The following is a 19027-nucleotide window of genomic DNA, read 5'->3' on the forward strand; positions in this document are numbered from 1 at the left end:
AAGATCCATTGGTGGCACCACATTTCTGAAACTCCACCATGAAGTTGGAATAGCACCTGCCAGACATAGCAGGTCCTGCTGCGAGAACAATCCAGGAGTTACTTTGAGCTCCTACTCCAAGAATCCCTATTTTGACAGGGACCACGATTCGTTGTTCCAGTAACAGCTTTATGCTATTTCATCAAAGAAGGAAACAAAGCAAAAGTTTAAAAAAAGAAATAAAAACATGTTGATATTTAAATTTTATTGTATACATGCTAGTTTATAAATTAGCAGTTTTACACATGGTTTAAGTAATCTTCTTTGACTTATTTAGTGTTGGAATGCAGAACAAGCAACATAGCTGAGTTCTAAGGCACATGAAAATATAGACAGCTGAGTCAGGAGAGGTTTGCAAGGACAGCCAACACAAGACAGCTGTCCCAATATAGACGAGACAGATTCCAGACACATATATATACACAATTCCAGTACACAAATAAACATCCAGGACAGAAAGTCTAAATGAGAAAAACAACAGAGGAGATTGGAAACGCAGTCTTGTTGAAATTCCAGTCACACCTTATACAAGCAGTCTTCTTAAATCTAAACATTTCATCATAGAAAGTCATGATTGCAGATGGAAGATACTCGTGTCAGCGAAACCCTAACTCGTGCAAAAACGTGAAGGCTCCCCTAATCTGTAGCTTGTACTACGACCTTAGTGGGTTAACAAGAGGGGCACACCGGTCCATCTCGTCAAACCCATCAGTAGGGATATATGTAAGAAAGAAAGAGCACTTCATTTAAAAGCAGTTGCCCATAAAACCTCAATACTGGCCAAAGGGGGATAAACTTGGGGCAGTGTCTCAACCCAGACAGTCTTTCACACACATCCGTTAAGTGACTCACCCAAAGTCATCATACACCTACTGTGTAGCTCAAACCTTAACTGTGATAATAAAGATTGTTGGATAACTTCACTTCAAAAGAGATCAAGTAGCTAACCCATATGTGCAACAACAACCAGGGAACCGTAGTATAAATGGACGAAATAAAACAAAAAAGAATTGAGTCTTTGGTGAATGAGGGCTACAGGGTTTAACACTCAGTTTCTCGAACTGGTGCAATGAGGTCTGTCTGTCCAGAATCAGGGGTGACCAGGATGCTAGAGTCATTTATTGCGCACAGTGAGGTCACAGAAACACAAGGATCCATTGGCGGGCACTGGTGGGATCGTGCTACTTTATCTGATGTGGACTGCCAGGTCCTGAGATCGACTAACGCCTGGTTCAACTTCTCCATCCACTCGTTTCTCTCTTCCTTTGTATCAGCAGATAGCCAGTTTCTGTAGATAAAAGAGTATGAAGCGAGGAAAATATTTGTTATGGTAAGGACTGTTGCACTATAGCTCTTAATCAAGCCCTGTCTCCAGGACTCTGTACCAAAACATTGTTTGCGCACCAAAATACAAATGCAAGAACATTCTGCCACGCCCATTCCTCCTTCACCCATACTCTTGTAAAGATTTGTAAGTGTGAAAATTCAGATCAATATGAGCAAATATGTATGAAGGCCACACTATGTTTTGGCGGAAGGTGTCCGAGCTGCAGCAAATGTTCATGGAGCAATGCTCACAACGCGCATTAGGTGTTTTGCCAACACAGCTTAAGAGTACTGGAAAACTCATGAATATTTCTTAGCCCGGATAGCACGAGTGTGGCTCCTTTTGGGTCGAGGGGAAAGAAAGACATTGAGTCTCAAACAACGGAGGTCTGAGAAGACTGTTTGCATAGGGATCGGCTACCAAAGTTCACAAAAAACCTTTCTGAAGATTGAATGAATTGACTAAGGTACATCTCTAATCATTTAGATCATGCATGGTTCAGGCAGCAATAGGGGCGAGATTCAGAGAAGCAAAGGCAAACTAATTTCTAGAAAGAGAAAGAAATCCAACAAAACCAAGAAAGGTCGCTGAGGCAAGAGCAAAGAAAAAACACCACCATCTGCCTGGTCCTGATCTTACAGTCACTGGATGCCACTAGATGAAAGGGCTTATGGGCCTAAACCATAAAACCCATACAGGTTCAAAACTGGAATGAGTTCCTGAAGTGGTGCGGGGGTGGGGCACGGGAGGGCATGGGTGGGAGGAGGAAGGTGGAGTAACTAAGGAATCCCTTAAAAACTGCCTTTCACACAGAGGGTAGTAAGCGGGATACAGAAAGCCATAAAGTCCAAGGTTTTATGAAAACTACATGACAAGGCACAGAGGACAAGAATCCACTCTAGAATTATCTCTAGAGGGGAAATGGCCACTCAAGTTTTGTGTCCAGGTTCGCGCTAACAAACAAGATGCACAGAGCTAGAATGAGGGGGAAGGAAAATGATATGTACTTTGATCATGAGGGATACAGTTTCATCTGCAGAATCTTTATCCTTGAAATGCCACAGCCACTAGGCTGGAGAACCGTAGTTTACCACTCTCACAGCAACCATGGGCAGCCGCTTACATCCAAGGGCGCTACACAGGTGCCAAGCAGTGAGCTGGTAATTTCAGCCTAGGTCTACAAGACAATGTGACAGAGCCAAACACATATTGGGATACTTCCAACTTCAACTGCACTCAGAATAGTCTAATGTAATTGCGTGGAGGTGGGTAAATGAAATAATCTGCAGCGAAAATAATGTATCAAGAAGAACAAACGTCACCATAAATGAGCAAACATTTTCTTCTAATGGATACAATTTTATCTGCAAATGCTTTATCTTTGAAAGATTCCTACAACATTGCCCTAACAAATTTGGACGGAGGGGCCTCAGATGGACATCTCAGAGAAGAAGTCTAGCCAAAGATGCATTGAACCATATTTCTTCTGAACAGAGCCCCTGTTGTAGGATCAGAATCCAATCAAAAATGCCTGGTAAATATATGGAGAGAAGATCAAGTAACTGGAATACTCTCCGAAAAGCCACCATAGCTGATCGACACATAGCAAAAATGCCTAGAAGTATATCAATGTGCAACACTGTTGTCTGTCCATTCTGTATGCATCTCTTTTGTATATGTAAGGCCTCAAATCCTTCATCAGGTCAAATCCGTTCAATATTTTCTTGCATTTCAGTGGATGCAGATGTATGAACAATGCCAATAACCAGACAGACTGATAAACTAATAGATCGGCAATTCAGCAATCATCTTTAGCAGGAAAGAAGGCTTCACAAAAACTATAACCTGCGAGAACCCTCATTATGGAGATTATGGAAATTAGCAAAGTTTACAGACTGACACTCACCTGCCAATTAGCATATACTTGTTTTGTTGTATAAAGGGGAAGCTTGGTTTGTTGTATAAGGGATACAATGTATCTACTTGATACTGAGAGCGGGAGCAAGTGTGTGTGCTAACGTTTGTGGGTTATTGATAGTGGCCATGCGAACTAGTCAAATTGGACCTATTCGCAAGAGGCCCGCTGTAGGAGTGCAGGGTTGAACATTTAGAATCACAGTAAAGCAGCAGTGGAAAAAAACATTTAGCATAACTTGTGAGTTGGCAGCATGAACCACAAAAGAATCCCTATTGAATGACCACACACATATTGCTGATCACCTGACAGTGGTCTCTAGTCAAACACTTACTTAATATAGCCTTATATACTGACGGAGGGATCATTATCGCGAGTCAAAGCCGAGGGTCATAATTTGGAGAAGAGTAATTATCCTAAGAGATAATGACCTCTCCTCAATGTCTTTAAGTCTATTAGCATATAATACTACTGGGAATTTTGGTGGTGGAGTAAAACATTGTACTTTAAGAGAGAAAAGTAAACAGACAACTGAGTTAGCAAATTACATTTTGTTATATCTTTCAGTATTTAAATAACATTTTTGTCTCTAGGAGTTAAACATTTTAAATGCAACTTGTTCGAACTGGAACAGGTTTAACATGAGCATGCATTGGGTGTTATGTAAAAGTAAACGGTTCCTCTACAAGACAGTGAAAGCATCTCCCAATGTTTTAACTTTCTCTTGTGTGTTAAATAACATGTTGCAGCAAAAAAGAGTCTTCCCAGAAAGGAAGTGGGCTGTTGAAAAAACCATGCCTGGAACTGGCATTGTCCCCCTGTTTGCTTCTGAAGACAGAATGTTCACAATACAGTCAATACCAATATTTATTGAAGACAGTCTAAACATTCTGATTGGCCAAGGGGAGGTCAATAACTATCTTGAAGTGTGCACAATCTGATCCTTAAATAGATCTAGCATAGATAAAAAGGGGGTTAACCTCTTTAAGACAAATCCACAAAACTTTGCATTCATTGCTTCTACAGCCCTCCTCATTCATTCAGGGCATATCAGAGGAAAACTCCTCAGAAGATGCAATGGGCACTTGTATAATTTATTCTTGCAAATTCTTGAAGGACCCCGGGCTCTAGATCATCCTGGAGAGTGCCCACATTGAAGACTAACTGGCTTATGAATAATAATCACTTGTGCCACCAATATCTTTCCTGAGGTGGGCTAGCCAAAGTCACCTCTTGATTCAAAATAGCTGCCTTAAATGGCTTTAATACTTCTCTCACCTTATTCTATGTGTCCAATGGGAAAACCTTTTGGTGTCCATAGCACTGTGTGGCATTTGTTGCTGCACTCTGTTTCTCTTCGATGTTTTGTAGCGCCAGCTCTTCTGCCATAGATTCGCAAAGCGCATTTTCAGAAGGGATCTCTGGAAAAGGCTCATTGAGCTCTTCGGTTATTGTAATGACGCCCATGATATGCACTGTAAAAAAGGCGTTGTGGGGACTTGCAATAGGTGCTCACCCAGTTCTTGAAACACATGGAATATTACCCCCTCTTGAAGGTTCCTAGATCACTTGCAGGTACAAACAGTCAACAACGGCCCTTCACAGTTTGATCTATAATGGGTTGTCACTGTTTTGCATAGAACTCCAGCACTGGTCTCCGCGTCCAATGCCATATGCAACTTGAACATTCTTAGTTTAATAGAGGCACTACATTAGAGCTGTCTCTTTAAACAGAGCCAGGACAATTTGTTTATCCCTTAAACAACTGAACGCCAAGGTTTAGCCGAGGTTTAGCTGCCACAGGCATGACTATTCTTTTTGTCATGGCAGACCACCAAACACTTTGTGCAGCGATCACAGTTTTACAACCTTGACAGCCGTTGGGTTCAGAATACAAACGTGCATGAAATTTGGGTCAAATGACTCAGGGCAGCATTTTATAGTGTTGGTCTCCGACAGCCAGAACAATTTCCTCTCTTTGCGTGATGGGTTCACAGAAAACCTGTCTGACATTAGGTTATTTAAGTGGCCCAACAGGGTGTTATTTTAGAGAAAGATTCCACAAAGAAATACTATCCAACGGAGGTGTTGACTTAGCACCAGATTATGAGACTGCTTGTTAAGAGAGGACATAACTAACTAGACATCCAAATTAAGGGAGACGCAAGATGCAAGCACCTCAACACCGAGGTGGAAGCTATTAAAAGCATTTCCTTGGAAAAAACATGCTGAACAGACCTCGAAGGAGAAATGGGAGGTGGAGGGAGGGAGGGCCTTGTAATGGTAGTGGCCACCTACAGCAAATAAAGCTTCAGAGCTCACTGGGCATCTTCCAGGTTTGGATGCAAAAAGGATCCTTGAGATAGATGGCACAAAGCCAGTTCGCTCCTCTTGAGTATGTTAGCACTTCCAGATAGCCAATGGCAAGTGAAGCATTGCTTGCACTATTTACCCCCTTTTAATTGTGGGCTTGGAGGGGTTTGCAGGGACCAATTGTACTTTTGTGAAGAGGTTGTAGCAGAGGAGAGTTCTTTCAAGCTTTCTTTTGCTTCCATTGGAACGCTACAGGGGGCGTGGCCTGTACATGTGGAATGATAAAGAGCCAATACAAAGACCTACACTGGACCTTTATAGAAAAAATGTAAAGTCTTACCTTTCATCATATGGTCATCAACTGAGACCAATAAATGCTCCAGCCGATCAAAGTGATGGGTCAAATATCTTGTCCAGTGCCCAGATACTGAATCATGACTGGTTATCTTTGGTCAACCACCAGGTGGTCTCTTGGAGCTGCAGGAGCATTTGTCAGTTGCTGGATAATAGTGAGGCTGGTGGGTATCCCAAAGACTGTCTATACCATACACAATTGTTTTTCTCCATCTCCCAGTGATGTCTGCATAACAGAGCTTGCCGTCAATGCACATGGTCTGAAATTATGCGAGCCAATTTTGGAGAAAACCAGCCACAGCAAGTCATATTTAGGTTTGCAACAGGTCAGAGCAGTTTCAAGGTTGCGTGACAAAGTTGGAAGGAGGACTACTGATACACTATGTTCCCAACAGTAGTAAGAAAGCTAGCTTCTTGTGCAATGCAGAGGATAGTAGAACTAGGACCAAAGCCCTACTGAGGAGAAGGGGCACCATGTTTAAGCCCAACAAAACAATTATACTATTGAAAGAGGTAATCCCTCTGTCCAAGCCTTTTTAAATCAAAGGGTGCCCAAGCATTGAGCATATTCGAGGAGGTAAGAATTATGAAATCAAGCTCACACCTCTTCTCAGATTCTTAAGGGAGCTCAAACCTAACCTAATCGGACAACTGCTCTAAAGGAATTTTCAGATCTCAACAGATGGAAATATCTCCAACTGTAGTATGTGGCTTCTTCATGCATCCCCAGGCACACCCTTGAAGAACGTTCCTCCCATGGATTCCTCATCTTTGATATAGCGATATCCTGCTTGCAGTTTTGGAAACCTTTTTCAACATCAGAGCACGCTTTGCTTCGAGTCAATGTCCCTTTGGCGGTTTCCATTCCCACGCTCGGCTGCGGCCTCGACATTGGTACAAATAGCACGCACTCCACGCGTTGGCTCAGTTAATAGTTTTTCGTCCATCACAGCTGACTTAAGTATGACCCGTATGGGTGTTGAAAGAGAGCAGTGCAAATGAACAAAATTCCCCCAAAGTCGAGGGGTAGGTTGGGAGAGCAATGAGGGGAGGAACATCCAGTAAAAAGAACATTACATGGGGTAAGTCATTTGTTCTTCTACTGGATTGTGTCTTCCCATGGATTCCTCATATTTGATAGACTGCCATAGCAGTTTTATAACTGGCGGTGGGCCCAGTGGATTTTGTCACTAGTTTATGTTATGCAAAACAGCTTTCCCAAACTTCATGTCCTGACCCGACGAGGTATCCAGACAGTAATGCTTTGAGAAGGTTCTACATTACACTTGTCCTGTATGGGTGCCCCTCTTTGCAGAGCTGAAGTGGTTGCCACACCTCTGGTAGAATGTGCCCTTACATTTTCATGGACCTTTTGCCCGGCCTAAGAATAGCATTCTGTATATATTTATATATGTATGTATGTATGTATATATTTTTATAAAGCGCCGGTAGCCCGAGGGCATCAGGGCGCTTGAACATTACAACATAGAAGAGAAGTAAGCAGGCATAAAGAGACGCGAAACAGTTGGCATGGAAGACCTGACAGCCACTAGCGTTAGAGATCTTATCTGAAGAGGAGTGTCTTCATCCGTTTCCTAAATACAAGGTGGTTTGCTTCTGACCTCAGTGAATCGGGAAGGCTGTTCCACAATTTAGGTGCCAGTACCAGAAAAGATCTACCCAACCCCGATTTCAGCTTGAAATTGGGTACGACCATGAGGCACTTTCCTTCCGATCGTAGTCTTCTCCTGGGTGTGTAGAGGACTAGGCTGTTTTTCAAATACTCTGGTGCTTTACCATAGAGGCACTTGTGGACCAAAGAAAGAGCCTTAAACTTTATACGTTCCTCTACTCTTAGCCAATGAAGGGAAATCCTATCGGGGGTGACATGATCTTTCTTCTTCAGATTTTTTACTAGCCTAACCACACTGTTCTGGATCACCTGACATCTCGCTAAGTCCTTAGACGAGGCCCCTAACAGCAGTGCATTGCCATAGTCGAGCCGTGATAAAATAATAGCTCTGGCAATGGTCGCCAGGTTACATTCATTTAGGAAGGGCTTGATATATCTCATTAGCCTGAGATAATAAGCCGTGTTTTTTTGGAGATAGCTGGTCTGGGCATGAGAATCTACCGCAGAGTTAACCATCATGCCCAAGGTTTTCACTTTAGGGGCCACCGAGATGATGGCTTCCTTAATTTGGAAGGATTTGTACTCTGCCCCTAGATTAGCCAACTGACGACTGGAACCAAACAGCATCAGTTCGGTTTTTGAATCATTCAGGCACATCCAGTTAGCCTGCATCCAATCGTCTATTGTCTTATAAACCCTTGCAATCACTTCGCTGTCAGCGGCGTGCTGGCTGCCCCCCAGTTCCAAAATAAGTTGAGTGTCATCTGCGTAATTCGTAAACGACACGCCTGCATTCACCAGTATGCTGCACAAAGTGCGCATGTATATGTTGAACAGCATTGGTGACAAACTGGCCCCTTGGGGCACTCCGAAGAGGATATCGCAGGGATCAGAAAAGTTGCTGCCCCAGTGGACTCTGGCTTGGCGGTTCGATAGAAATGACAATAACCAGTCAATAGCTCCTTCGGAGCAGCCCACGTTCTCAATGAGTGCCTTGATGAGGAGTTGATGATCTACCAGATCGAAGGCAGCGCTTAAATCAAGAAGCATCAGCATCCCTAACTTATTTTTGTCAAGCAAGCTCAACATCTGATTCTGTAGGTCCAGCATGGCTGTTTCAGTGCTATGAGAGACTAGCAGGTTTTTCAATGCTCTTTAGTATGTCAAAAAGTTTACTAGTCTTGTTGTCAGCAAGTTCAATCTCTGAATTAAAGAAGTTAGCCTTAGCTGACTTTATTTTGTCTCTATATTCCTTGTCCTTTGTTTTCCAATTATTTTTACTATCCACTGATTTTTCTAGGATCCATTTCCTCTCCAGTGTACGTTTTTCCTTTTTTAAAGTGTGGAGCTCCTTAGTAAACCATTTTTGGCAGTTGTTGTTTTTTCTGGCTAATTTAGATTTGAGAGGGGCCTCTGCCTCCACCAGCTCAAGAACGTGCTTATTGTATTTGTCTAAGAGGATTGCGCATGAGTCGAGATCCTGAAATGCACAGGATTATCCAGCGCGATAATGTTTGTTTAGGGACAGCCTGACCCAGTCGGCATCCAGTGTAACCAACAAAGAGGTGATCATCTTGTCTGATATTCGCCAACCTAGCAATATAAAAGCTTAAACCTTATTTGGATCAGTCTATGTAACCTCTCCTCCTCTTTAGAAGGATTAGGAGGTGGGTAGAATGTTGGTACGGTAATCATCTGTTTCAGGCGAAATTCCAAAACCACCTTGGGCAGGAAAGGACTAACCCTCAAAAACACCCTTTCCTTGCAGAATGTGGTGAAAGGAGATTTACACGCAAGAGCCTGTAGCTCCCTCACTCAGCGAGCAGAAGTGAGGACCACCAGGAAAGCTGTCTTGAATGTCTGTAATCTGAGAGGACATGAATGAGAGGCTCAAATGAAGCTCCCGTACATATGTCAATACTACGTTCAGATCCCAAGCCGGGACTATAAAAGGGACCAGATTAAAAACATTTATCAGCCCCTTGAGAAACTATGTTGTAATGGGTATTTTAAAATAAACCTTGTTCTGGCGTGTGCTTGAAGATGGATAATGCTGCAAGGTCACCCTTGGCAGTAGCCACCTGCAGTCCCTGATGGGTCAGTTGTAGCAGAAAAGAAAGTACAGTAAAGGTATCAAAAGCGAAAAGGATCAATATCATTAGCTCTACACCAGCTGCAAAATGTGTTTCAACAGCAGCAGCATAGTGCTTTTGTTGATGGTCCTTTAGCCGAAAGCAACACCTCAACGACGTCATCCGGGAGACACCAGTCTATCTTAACCGCTCAGAAACCAGGCGTGAAGGTTCAGAGTTTTGATTTCTGGATGGATAAGCAGGTTTTCTCTCTGGGGAAGACGGAATGTAGGGCAGATGGACATGTTTATAAGGTTTGGGTACCACGTCCTCCTGACCCAATCAGGATCATGGATTTCCAAAACTTCCACGACCTCCTGATGACATGAGGAACGACAGGGACTGGCGGGAAGGCGTACAGGAGTGGAAATTCCCAGTTCACTACGAATACGTACCCTAGAGCTCCTCTCTAAGGAAATTCCCAGGAACAGAATAGGTCTTATTTCCTGTTGATACTGGACGCGAACAGATCCACTCGAGGGGTTCCCCAAAGGAGAAAAATCTCTAGAAGGACTTCCTGAGCTAACTCCCACTCGTGGGAGATCGTGCTCTGCCTGCTCAGAGCATCCGCCGTCGTGTTCTATTGGCCAGCTAGGTGAACAGCTGACAGATTCATTTTTTTAGTGCCCAAAACCAGAGCTACATTGCCTCCCTGCACAGTGATGGTGACCCTACACCACCTCTTTTGTTGAGGTAATGCATAAGGTCTGTGATCCCGCCTGAGAATTGGGACCATTGTGATCTGAGGGTCCACTGGATGGGCCTCATCCTTAGGAGGGCCTCTGGCACCAGAAAAATGCAGAATGCCATGGGACCAGCAACCTCAGAAAATCGGAAGCCGGAAGATTTTGGGCATTTTGAAATCTTTCCACCATCTGCAAGATATGTTGATCCCTCAACTCTGATGGCGAAGCCTTCCCAGAGGAAGTGTCCAGAACTGCTCCTATGAATTGAAGGTTTTGGAAAGGTTCACCTGGGACCTCTTGAATTTGAGGGAGAAGCCCAGTTTGTGTAGGGAGTAGCAAGGGCTGTAACGATGTTCCAGAATCTGTGCCAGGGGAACAAGCTATGATCAGCCAATAGTTCAGGTAGGGAAAAATGTGAATCCCTCCTCTCCTTAGATTTGCTGCTACCACTGCCAGCAACTTGGTGAAAACCCCTCGTGGGTGGAGGTCAGACCGAAAGGCTGAAATCAAAACTGAAAGTCATAACTGCCAACGGCGAACCTCAGGGGTATTGCTCAAAAATAACAACAAACAATTGCTGAATGCACTTTTACTGCGCATTCGGCAGTAATGAAAATGCTGAATGCCATTATACTGAACAAGGGGAAAAAGGGTGTCCTCTGATTTCATTAGAAGGATTACGGCGGATAATAAAGATTTACACACAAAAAAAAAGAAAAGAAATAAAAAAAGGTCCCTGCGACAGAAGTTCCAACTCACTTTAGAGATAGGGAATTCACGTCACATGGAGACAGGCGAGCGAGGCACAGGAATGAAGGTAAGTGAACTGCCAAGAGGAATTGATGGGCACATGGGTTGCAGGTAAGGGGAATGTGGTACAGTGTGATCTATGTGATCACTGAGCACCTCCATTTTCGTACTCGGCATCAAAATGTCAGGGCGTGCAGTGATCACATAGATCAACCTCAGGCACTCTGTGCTTGGGATGTAAAGGCGCATGAAAGTAAGCATCCTGAAGATCGAGTGACACATCCTATCCTGGAGTTGAAGGACCTGGCGGATCTATGAAAGAGGGACCACCTTGAATCTGCCCATCCTGAGGAACTTATTCAAGCATCTAAGGTTGAAGATGGGTTGCAGTGCTCCATCACTCTTGGGAACCAGAAAATAAGTGGAGTACTAACACTGGTTTTGCTTTGCTACAGGTACCCTTTCCACAGCACCTTTATCCAGCAAGGAAAGAATCTCCTGCAGAAGGAGCGGATCTAATTCCTGAAGAGATTGTTCGCTTGGGAGACAATTTGGTGGTCTTTTTAAGAATGGGAGACAGTATCCTTGAGCTACTGTCTGCTGTGCCCAAGCATCCGAAGTAATGATTTGCCATTCTTTGAAATGCTGGGTGTGAGAAACCTGAAGGTGTCTCAACTGCTAGTCCCCAGGGTTCTGTCATCCAGGTGGCCAGGACACAGGCATCGCTATTGGAACCAGTTCCTGGGGGTGGACCAGTGCTGGAGGATCACCTGGATGAGGGGTGCTCGGGGAGTGGAAGTGGGACTGCGGAGGCTGAGATGCAGTATCCCCTTCCCAATAACACCTTTTCCCCCATCCTACCAGGCAGGATACCTAGGAACTCAACCCCCATCGCCCTTTCCGACACAAACACTGTTTCGAAGACAGCTCACCGTGAGAGAAAACAGACTAACACCCGAGCCGTATACCTGACATGTCCCAACACAAGGGTCAGGCAGAATCAGGCAATTACTGATAATTACACACACCTGACTTTCATCACACTTCCCCCACATGGATAAAAGGCGGAGCACGAAAGCACACTCTGAGCAAGGCAAAACGCACGAGGAAGCAGCAATTCTGAGATGGCAGTTTAAACCGAGAAGACGGCAAGACCAGAGAGGGTTACAAAGAGGGAACTACCCATGACCTTAAGACCGGAATTACAGCTGAACAATGGTGCAGTGTGTGGTACACAGAGAGCTCCTGCAATGATAGACAATGTGGGGAGAAGTGATTGCCGCTGTGGTACTGTCCTTGGCACCGACAACAGCAGCACCAGCAAAGTCAGCACAGTCGGTGAGTCGGAGAGACTGATAGTAGACTGACTGCTCAAGTTTGCAAGCGGCAACATTGTATGAGGAAAGATGACTCGTATGTGATTGAACTTTATGAAACCGAAATAGGTACCAGGTACAGAGGGCACTGGCGCCACGTGGATGCTCATTTGAGGGTCTCCGTTTGGTATACAACTGAGCGTGTGAGAATTATTGAACTGTGAAATTGAAGTGGTCCACGTCTGGATGACCCTAGGAAACTTAGGGCAACTAAACCCAAGTCCCGTAAACAATCAAAAAATAGTCCATAGGTGCCCCTCTTTGAGAACGAACATGGCTAAATGACATGTTCTTTGGGAAGGTACCCACTCAAGAGTCCGCAGCCACACTTTAGCTCCAAGTTTCCTAGGATCATCCAGACGTGGACACCTTGCTCACTGTGCTCAGAGAGGCACAGCTACACCTCGCTGATGAGGCCCAACAAGGCTGAAACACATGTATGGGATTGCTGTTGGTACTCTTGTTCAGAAGGGAATTGCCATAGCATTTCGGTGCTGGACTGCCCATGTGGGTGGGACAAAGACTGATATGCAAATGGATATTTCCCATCTGTCAAAAGTACAGTGAGCTAAAGTGTGGCTGCAGACTCTCGAGTGGGTACCTTCCCAAAGAACAGGTCAATGGGCCGTGTTCAATCTCGAAGAGGGGCACCTATGGACAATTTTCTCATTACCTTCTGTGGTAACTCCTTTCCAACTGCTCCTGTAACATTTATAGTTACAGTAACAAACAACCCTAGATGGCTGGTGGCAGTGGATATCTTTTTACCATTTTTGTATTAGTTACATGCAGGCTGTTTTCACAGCTGCAGTACAGCCCCATAGGTGACCATTTCCCCAAAATGGCCCCAGTCTTGTTGAAATTTTTCGGTTGTTCCTTCTTGGCCCTTCTTTTACCATTCTAGGTGGGGATCGGTACTTTTTGAGTTTTGATTTGGAGGGATTCCTTTGTGAAGCCTGCCAAGGCTCCAGTGTGTCTGCTGAAGCAGGAAGTGAGCGAGGAGCCTGAAACTTCTCTGGCCTTTGTTTTAGGGCATGCTTGGCTGGAACCAGTTTGAACTGAGCGGCTGGGCGTCCTGCAAGGACAGCCACCCCCAGGTGATGGACGGGTTCATAGTATTGAATAAATGGGTTCCCACAAAAAAGGCAAGGCTTTTGGGACAGAAGGCAAAGTTAACAACTGGAACTGAAGCTCTGATGAAGACGACCAGAGACGCCTGCAGCACCTTTAGTAACCGCAGAAGAACCGCTTAAGTACCACTGCTGTCCTGTCCCTGGTTTTAACTCCACAGGGAAGCTCCGCCAAGGATGGCTTCTTCCTCTGGACTGGTGGGCATAATCAGTCTCAAGACACTCTTCAACTTGAGCCGGACCCCGACTCCTGGGAACTTCCTAGGCTGCACCCAATACCTAGGGTACCTCGACCACCTTGAAGTGCATTCCCTTGCTGTTGACTAATCTCACTGGAACTTTGATGGCATCCGTGTGGACCTCCAGAAGCAAGAATCCTCTCCTCAAAGTCCCCTCACCAGAGTGCAGGACCGCAACAACAAGAACATTCCAACCGGCAGTGATCGTTAGCTACTGGTGCTGAGAAAAAGGTGTCAAAACCACAAACCAACAGGGAAGAATGAAGATTTGTGCTGGCGAATCCCTCTCTCGACTACTGCTGTAGGAGCCCATCCAAAGTCCTCCCCTTTCGTCACTACAACGAAGGACTAGGACACCTGGTTGGCAGCCGTGCATCCAGGAGGCGTCCAGCTACATCAGCTTCTTCACTCTCAGGTACTGTGGGGCTTAAGGGAAATTGACCCAAAGCTGTTTGTGACGCTACTTTGCTTTTGGAGCACTGTTTTTGCCGTTTGGGTGTTAACTCATTTTCAGTCACCCAGGCCTAACAGCCTGAGTCTCTCAAGGAAGGCTTCCTTCTAAGTTACTGAACTTATTTCAAGACCAACTAACTTGTTATTTACTTGTCCTAAGAAGATGTGCATCAAACGGTCACATTCCTATTGACTTGGGCATTGCTAGTTTCCCTCCAAAAGATGAACAGAATACCTTATTTCTTGTTTGGGAAAAGACTGCCTAACCTTATAAGAATCGCTAGTAGTATTGCTTATCTGCGATTATTGTTCTTAAACATTCTTGAACTTACTTATAACTTGAATACTGGACAGTTGATTTAAAATAAGTACTTTTTACTGACCTTACCTGAAGTCAGTGTGTGTGGTAAGAAAAGTATATAATAAATTACTAACCTGCTTTGTTCCTTTCATAGTCTAAATGTGTGTTTGATGTTGCTAGTTGATATATTTCTTTGAGTTTATAACTGCCTTGTGTATATATAAAATAAATCACTATTTTGGATATAACTGCAAGTGTGTAAGTGTTTCCTTGGATCCATGCATGTTCTGATTTCTTTGTACTGATTTACAGCTCACATTCCACCTCCAGTACCGACCTTAGGTAGTACAGGAATGTATTAGAAGTTGGGGCCTTGACAGCAAGGTATACGTCTTGTAGAGTCCAAAACCAATTGGACTGCAGAAAAACGGACCTAAGAGGGACTTACCCCACAAACTCCTGTCTTCGGAAGATTTCCTCTTTGAAGGGGTGGAGATTTGGACACTGACTGGCCTAAGGCGAGTTTTGACTTCCTCTTCTCCAAGGCCTTGCTAGTTAGACTGACAAGAACCACAGCCGTCGATCTTGGGCTCTACGCCAAGGCACCAGAGGCATATTTCTGTGTGTATCTGTGATAGGCATCTTCGAGTCATAGTCTGCACACCTCTTGAAACCTGTTTTCGGAAAATGAATGGCCTTCCATCGTGAGCCGAAAGCTTGGAATAAAGAGCAGACGAGCGGCTTGCGGGCGTAGCGAATGTACCGGTCAATAGGGTTGAAACTTGTCCTGTTAGTTACTCTGCACTTAGGCTATAATAGGCCCGGTAAACAACGCAAACAGATTTAAATATAACACGTTTTTGGACCAAGAGCCAGTGCAGTGAGCGAAGTACAGGAGAGATGTGTGAACCATCTGGAGGGCCTGTGGCGATACAAGCCGAAACGTTTTGCAGCAGCTGCAAGAGATGGAAAAGAGACAGTGGTTGTGAAAGAAATAAGGAATTGCAATAGTTTATTTGGCTCACGATGAGAAAAGCAACCACAGGGGCGCAGAGATGAAAAGGGAAATAGGGCAGGACTTTGCGAAGGACCCTAAATTGAAAATAGCCGACTTTGCAGAGTGAGCAGACCTGTGCTTCAGTGTACAAGGACACAGAACTTAAAACCAAAATTTCTTTACTACTGAAAGAGGGAGATCAAACGGAAGGAGGAGCCGGAAAGCTGGAGCGAGGGCCATGGAAGGGGCCAACCACCAGTACCTCAGTCTTGTCTTCATTGAGCTTAAGCCAACTGCTGCTCATCCAACTACCCAACGCCGACAACTCCTAAGCGGAGATGCCGTGCTTGGTTGAGCCAAGTCAAGATGGAGGATGATGATTTGGGTATCATCAGCATAGGTGTAGCAGCGCAAGCCGTGGAAGTGGAGGAGCAGAGCAAGAGGCTGTATATAGATGTTAAATAAAGCTTTGGAAAAGGTGGAGCCCTCGTGGACCCCACTGGATAGAGTATTAGGTTGAGAATAGAATGCGAATAACGCCAAGGTCTGGCTCCTATAGCATTAGAAATCCCTGCCTCCCATTGGAAATCATATTCTCCCTGAAAATCTAATTAAGCACCCCAGTATACTTTTGTAAAAACCTTAGTCATACCCCTCAATTTATGTACCCCATTGCTTTTTGTTGCGTGCCAGACTGCTAGTTCAAACTATGTCTGTGCTCTAGAAATACATCAAAAACGTAGAATATGGAGGCTTTCGTGGGCTGTCTGTCTACAGAAAGGCTATGAAAAGTGATAAAATATTACTTTTACTATTTTTTTGTTTTGTTGGTTAAACAATCAATTCAACTTTAACAATATAAATATGCATGGATAAAATCAATTAGGGCAATGCACAAGGAAAAGAAAAAGTCAAAGGAAAAAAAGAATGTTAATTGATATCTTGATAAACTAGGAATAAAAGAAAAAGAAAAATGCTACACAAACTAAACTTAAAAACATGTACTTTCTAATCATTATTACAATTCATGCTCAATCATTATTGAATAAAAAAAAGAAGCAACTGTATTTACAATGTGTGCGGTTAATCCTGACAAACAGTAATTCCACATATGATCCATTGTTCAGAAATAATCATGTGTAAACTTAAACACTTTTTTCCTTAACTGCTTCAAGGCTTCAAATTAACAGCAGATGCTTAGTTGTTTCTCTGTTTCAAATCTTTACAGAATCTACAAAATACAGCCTCTTCTTTAACCAGACCATATCTAAACAGTGTTTCATTTGTCCCCATCAGGTTATGTTGATGTGATAAAATGTGTGTTCTTGACAACTGGTTTTTTTATAGATGTGTTATTAATATATTTGATATGCTCTTTTGTAAATGTTTCCTATAATCAAAATATGATCAAATAAACTTAAAATAAATGAATTCTAACATGCTGTCTTGTGTCTAAAACATACACCCTTCAAATAGAGTTGTTGTCTTGGAGGGGATTATGCAGCGTCTTTACGCATGAATTTACATGAACTAATAATAGGAGGGTGTGCACTTATCCATGGATAACTGCAGTTGTTGTTTGGCCTATCAGGTTCAAGCAGAATCTCAGGAACGAGGAGCGAACTACTCTGCTAGAGTAAATCGATGGGTATGGAGCCAGAATACCTTGTTTTTTGTGATCTCCTTTCAGGTGAACTAGCAAGGGATATGCATGAAATTCCATCACCATATTAGCCCAATTTGCCATATACATAGCCTTCTTAACTTTCTCTGGGTTGCCCGTTAGATCCAACACAGAACACCCTGTCTATGCCAATAACAATAGGGCTAGTCCCATTATTTTGAATAAAGCTTGGAGTCCACCGAGCTCACATGCTTTGCAGGAATCCAGCATCAGAGAATTTGCTGACGGTTATCGCATCTTCCTATAAATGATAGGTAGCTCCAAAAGGCTCTAGCCTTCAATGAAATACTGCCCAGCTCATATCGAATTATTTAATGCGGCGTCAAGGATGGACGACCAAGGACTCTTCTCCAGATCAAGGCCTCCAAATGAGGCAAATAATCTATCAGGGCTATATCATATATTTCAATTCCATAAAGTAATTTAGGGACAAGCTTGCCCTAAAATAATGCAGACAGGGATATAAAGAAAACTTGCCAAATTTCGAATCCAGCCTTTGCAATTGGTTCGCTAACTTAATGGCCTTGGTGTGGAGCCCTGGGCGAATACAAGTTAAAGAGGGTCTCGAATTGATGATAAAGCCAAGATAAAGAAAAGAGTCAATCTTCTCCACTGACTCTGCTTCAACATACCATTTGAATGGAACTTGTTTGAGGGTGCTCGATTATTGCATTACCTTTGTTTTTGCAGAGTTGATGGACAATGAATTGGCAGTGACAAAGGCAGAGAAGCCATTCAACACATGTTGTAGGCCAATCGGGGTATTATCGAAGATTAGATAGTTGTCGGCATAACCAGTAAAAAGGTCTTAAAATTGATATTTTCTGTATTGCCAAAGCTGCAAATATTGTTATAAGTCTGCCATGTACAACTTATAAAGGCAGGGGGCTAAAACGCATCCCTGCCTCTATAGGTTTTTAATGGGTGAGACAAAAACACCTTGATTATTTAGCCTAACATGTATAGTGGAGTGGTTATGGAGAGCGACTATCAATCTTAGAAGACCGGGAGGAATACCCGATTGCTGCCGCTTACGCCACAGCAATGAGCGGTTCACCGCGTCGAATGCAGCTGCAAGTCATTCGCGGCGAAATACACTGGGTTGCTCCCCTTTCACCAAGTCTTACACTGGATGCACTTTGGTAACATGCCATTCAATTGAGTGCCCATCCCTTTCCTGAATCCTGTTTGCCATTTAGATATTAAGTTCTGGCTAGTGGCCCAAGACTCCAATGTTCCAACAGGAGAAGATTTTTGAGTCTGCGTCAAGAATTGCAACTGGGCAGTAATTGCTTGGATTCGCTCTCTCGCCTCTCTTATATATAGGTATGATGTGGGCACAATCCCAAGTCGAAGGAAATTGCTCAAATTGCATAATATCTGAGAATAGAATATAAAGGATTTCTGACCAGAGTAACAGATTTGTTTTAAAGAGACGGTTTGAGAGCCCATTAGGGCCAGGGGCCTTGAAGTTACTGATTTTCCCCAATTAGATCTATAAATTTGGACTTGGAAGAACAAGTTACTCTCTTACCTGGTAACGTTCTTTCGATGGGAGGGTCCGACGACGTATTCCATATCTTTGACAGTAATCACTACAGCTGTGTTGCTTCGGAAGATTTTCGGCGTCTGCGTCGATGACGTCGATGCGCTGTCCCCGAGGACCTACTCCGACGGCACCCGATGTGATAAGTAGGA

General features: G+C 43.8%; 1 protein-coding gene across 6 annotated transcripts in view; it reads right to left on the reverse strand.

Annotated features, from left to right (window-relative positions):
* Positions 1-229: 229 nt before the first annotated feature.
* LOC138582468 (anillin-like) overlaps positions 230-19027 on the reverse strand; it is a 717297-nt gene continuing 698499 nt past the window's right edge. For 4 of the 6 annotated variants that reach the window (XM_069653796.1, XM_069653830.1, XM_069653821.1 and 1 more), the window contains one exon: positions 230-1327. In XM_069653796.1, the coding sequence (XP_069509897.1) occupies positions 1081-1327 (247 nt within the window). In that variant the 3' untranslated portion in view covers positions 230-1080. The remainder of the gene's footprint in view (positions 1328-19027) is intronic. The other 2 variants (XM_069653810.1, XM_069653784.1) reach the window with 1 other exon arrangement.

Source organism: Ambystoma mexicanum, chromosome 1p (genome assembly GCF_040938575.1).
Source record: "Ambystoma mexicanum isolate Mex_15411 chromosome 1p, UKY_AmexF1_1, whole genome shotgun sequence".
Classification (NCBI taxonomy): domain Eukaryota; kingdom Metazoa; phylum Chordata; class Amphibia; order Caudata; family Ambystomatidae; genus Ambystoma; species Ambystoma mexicanum.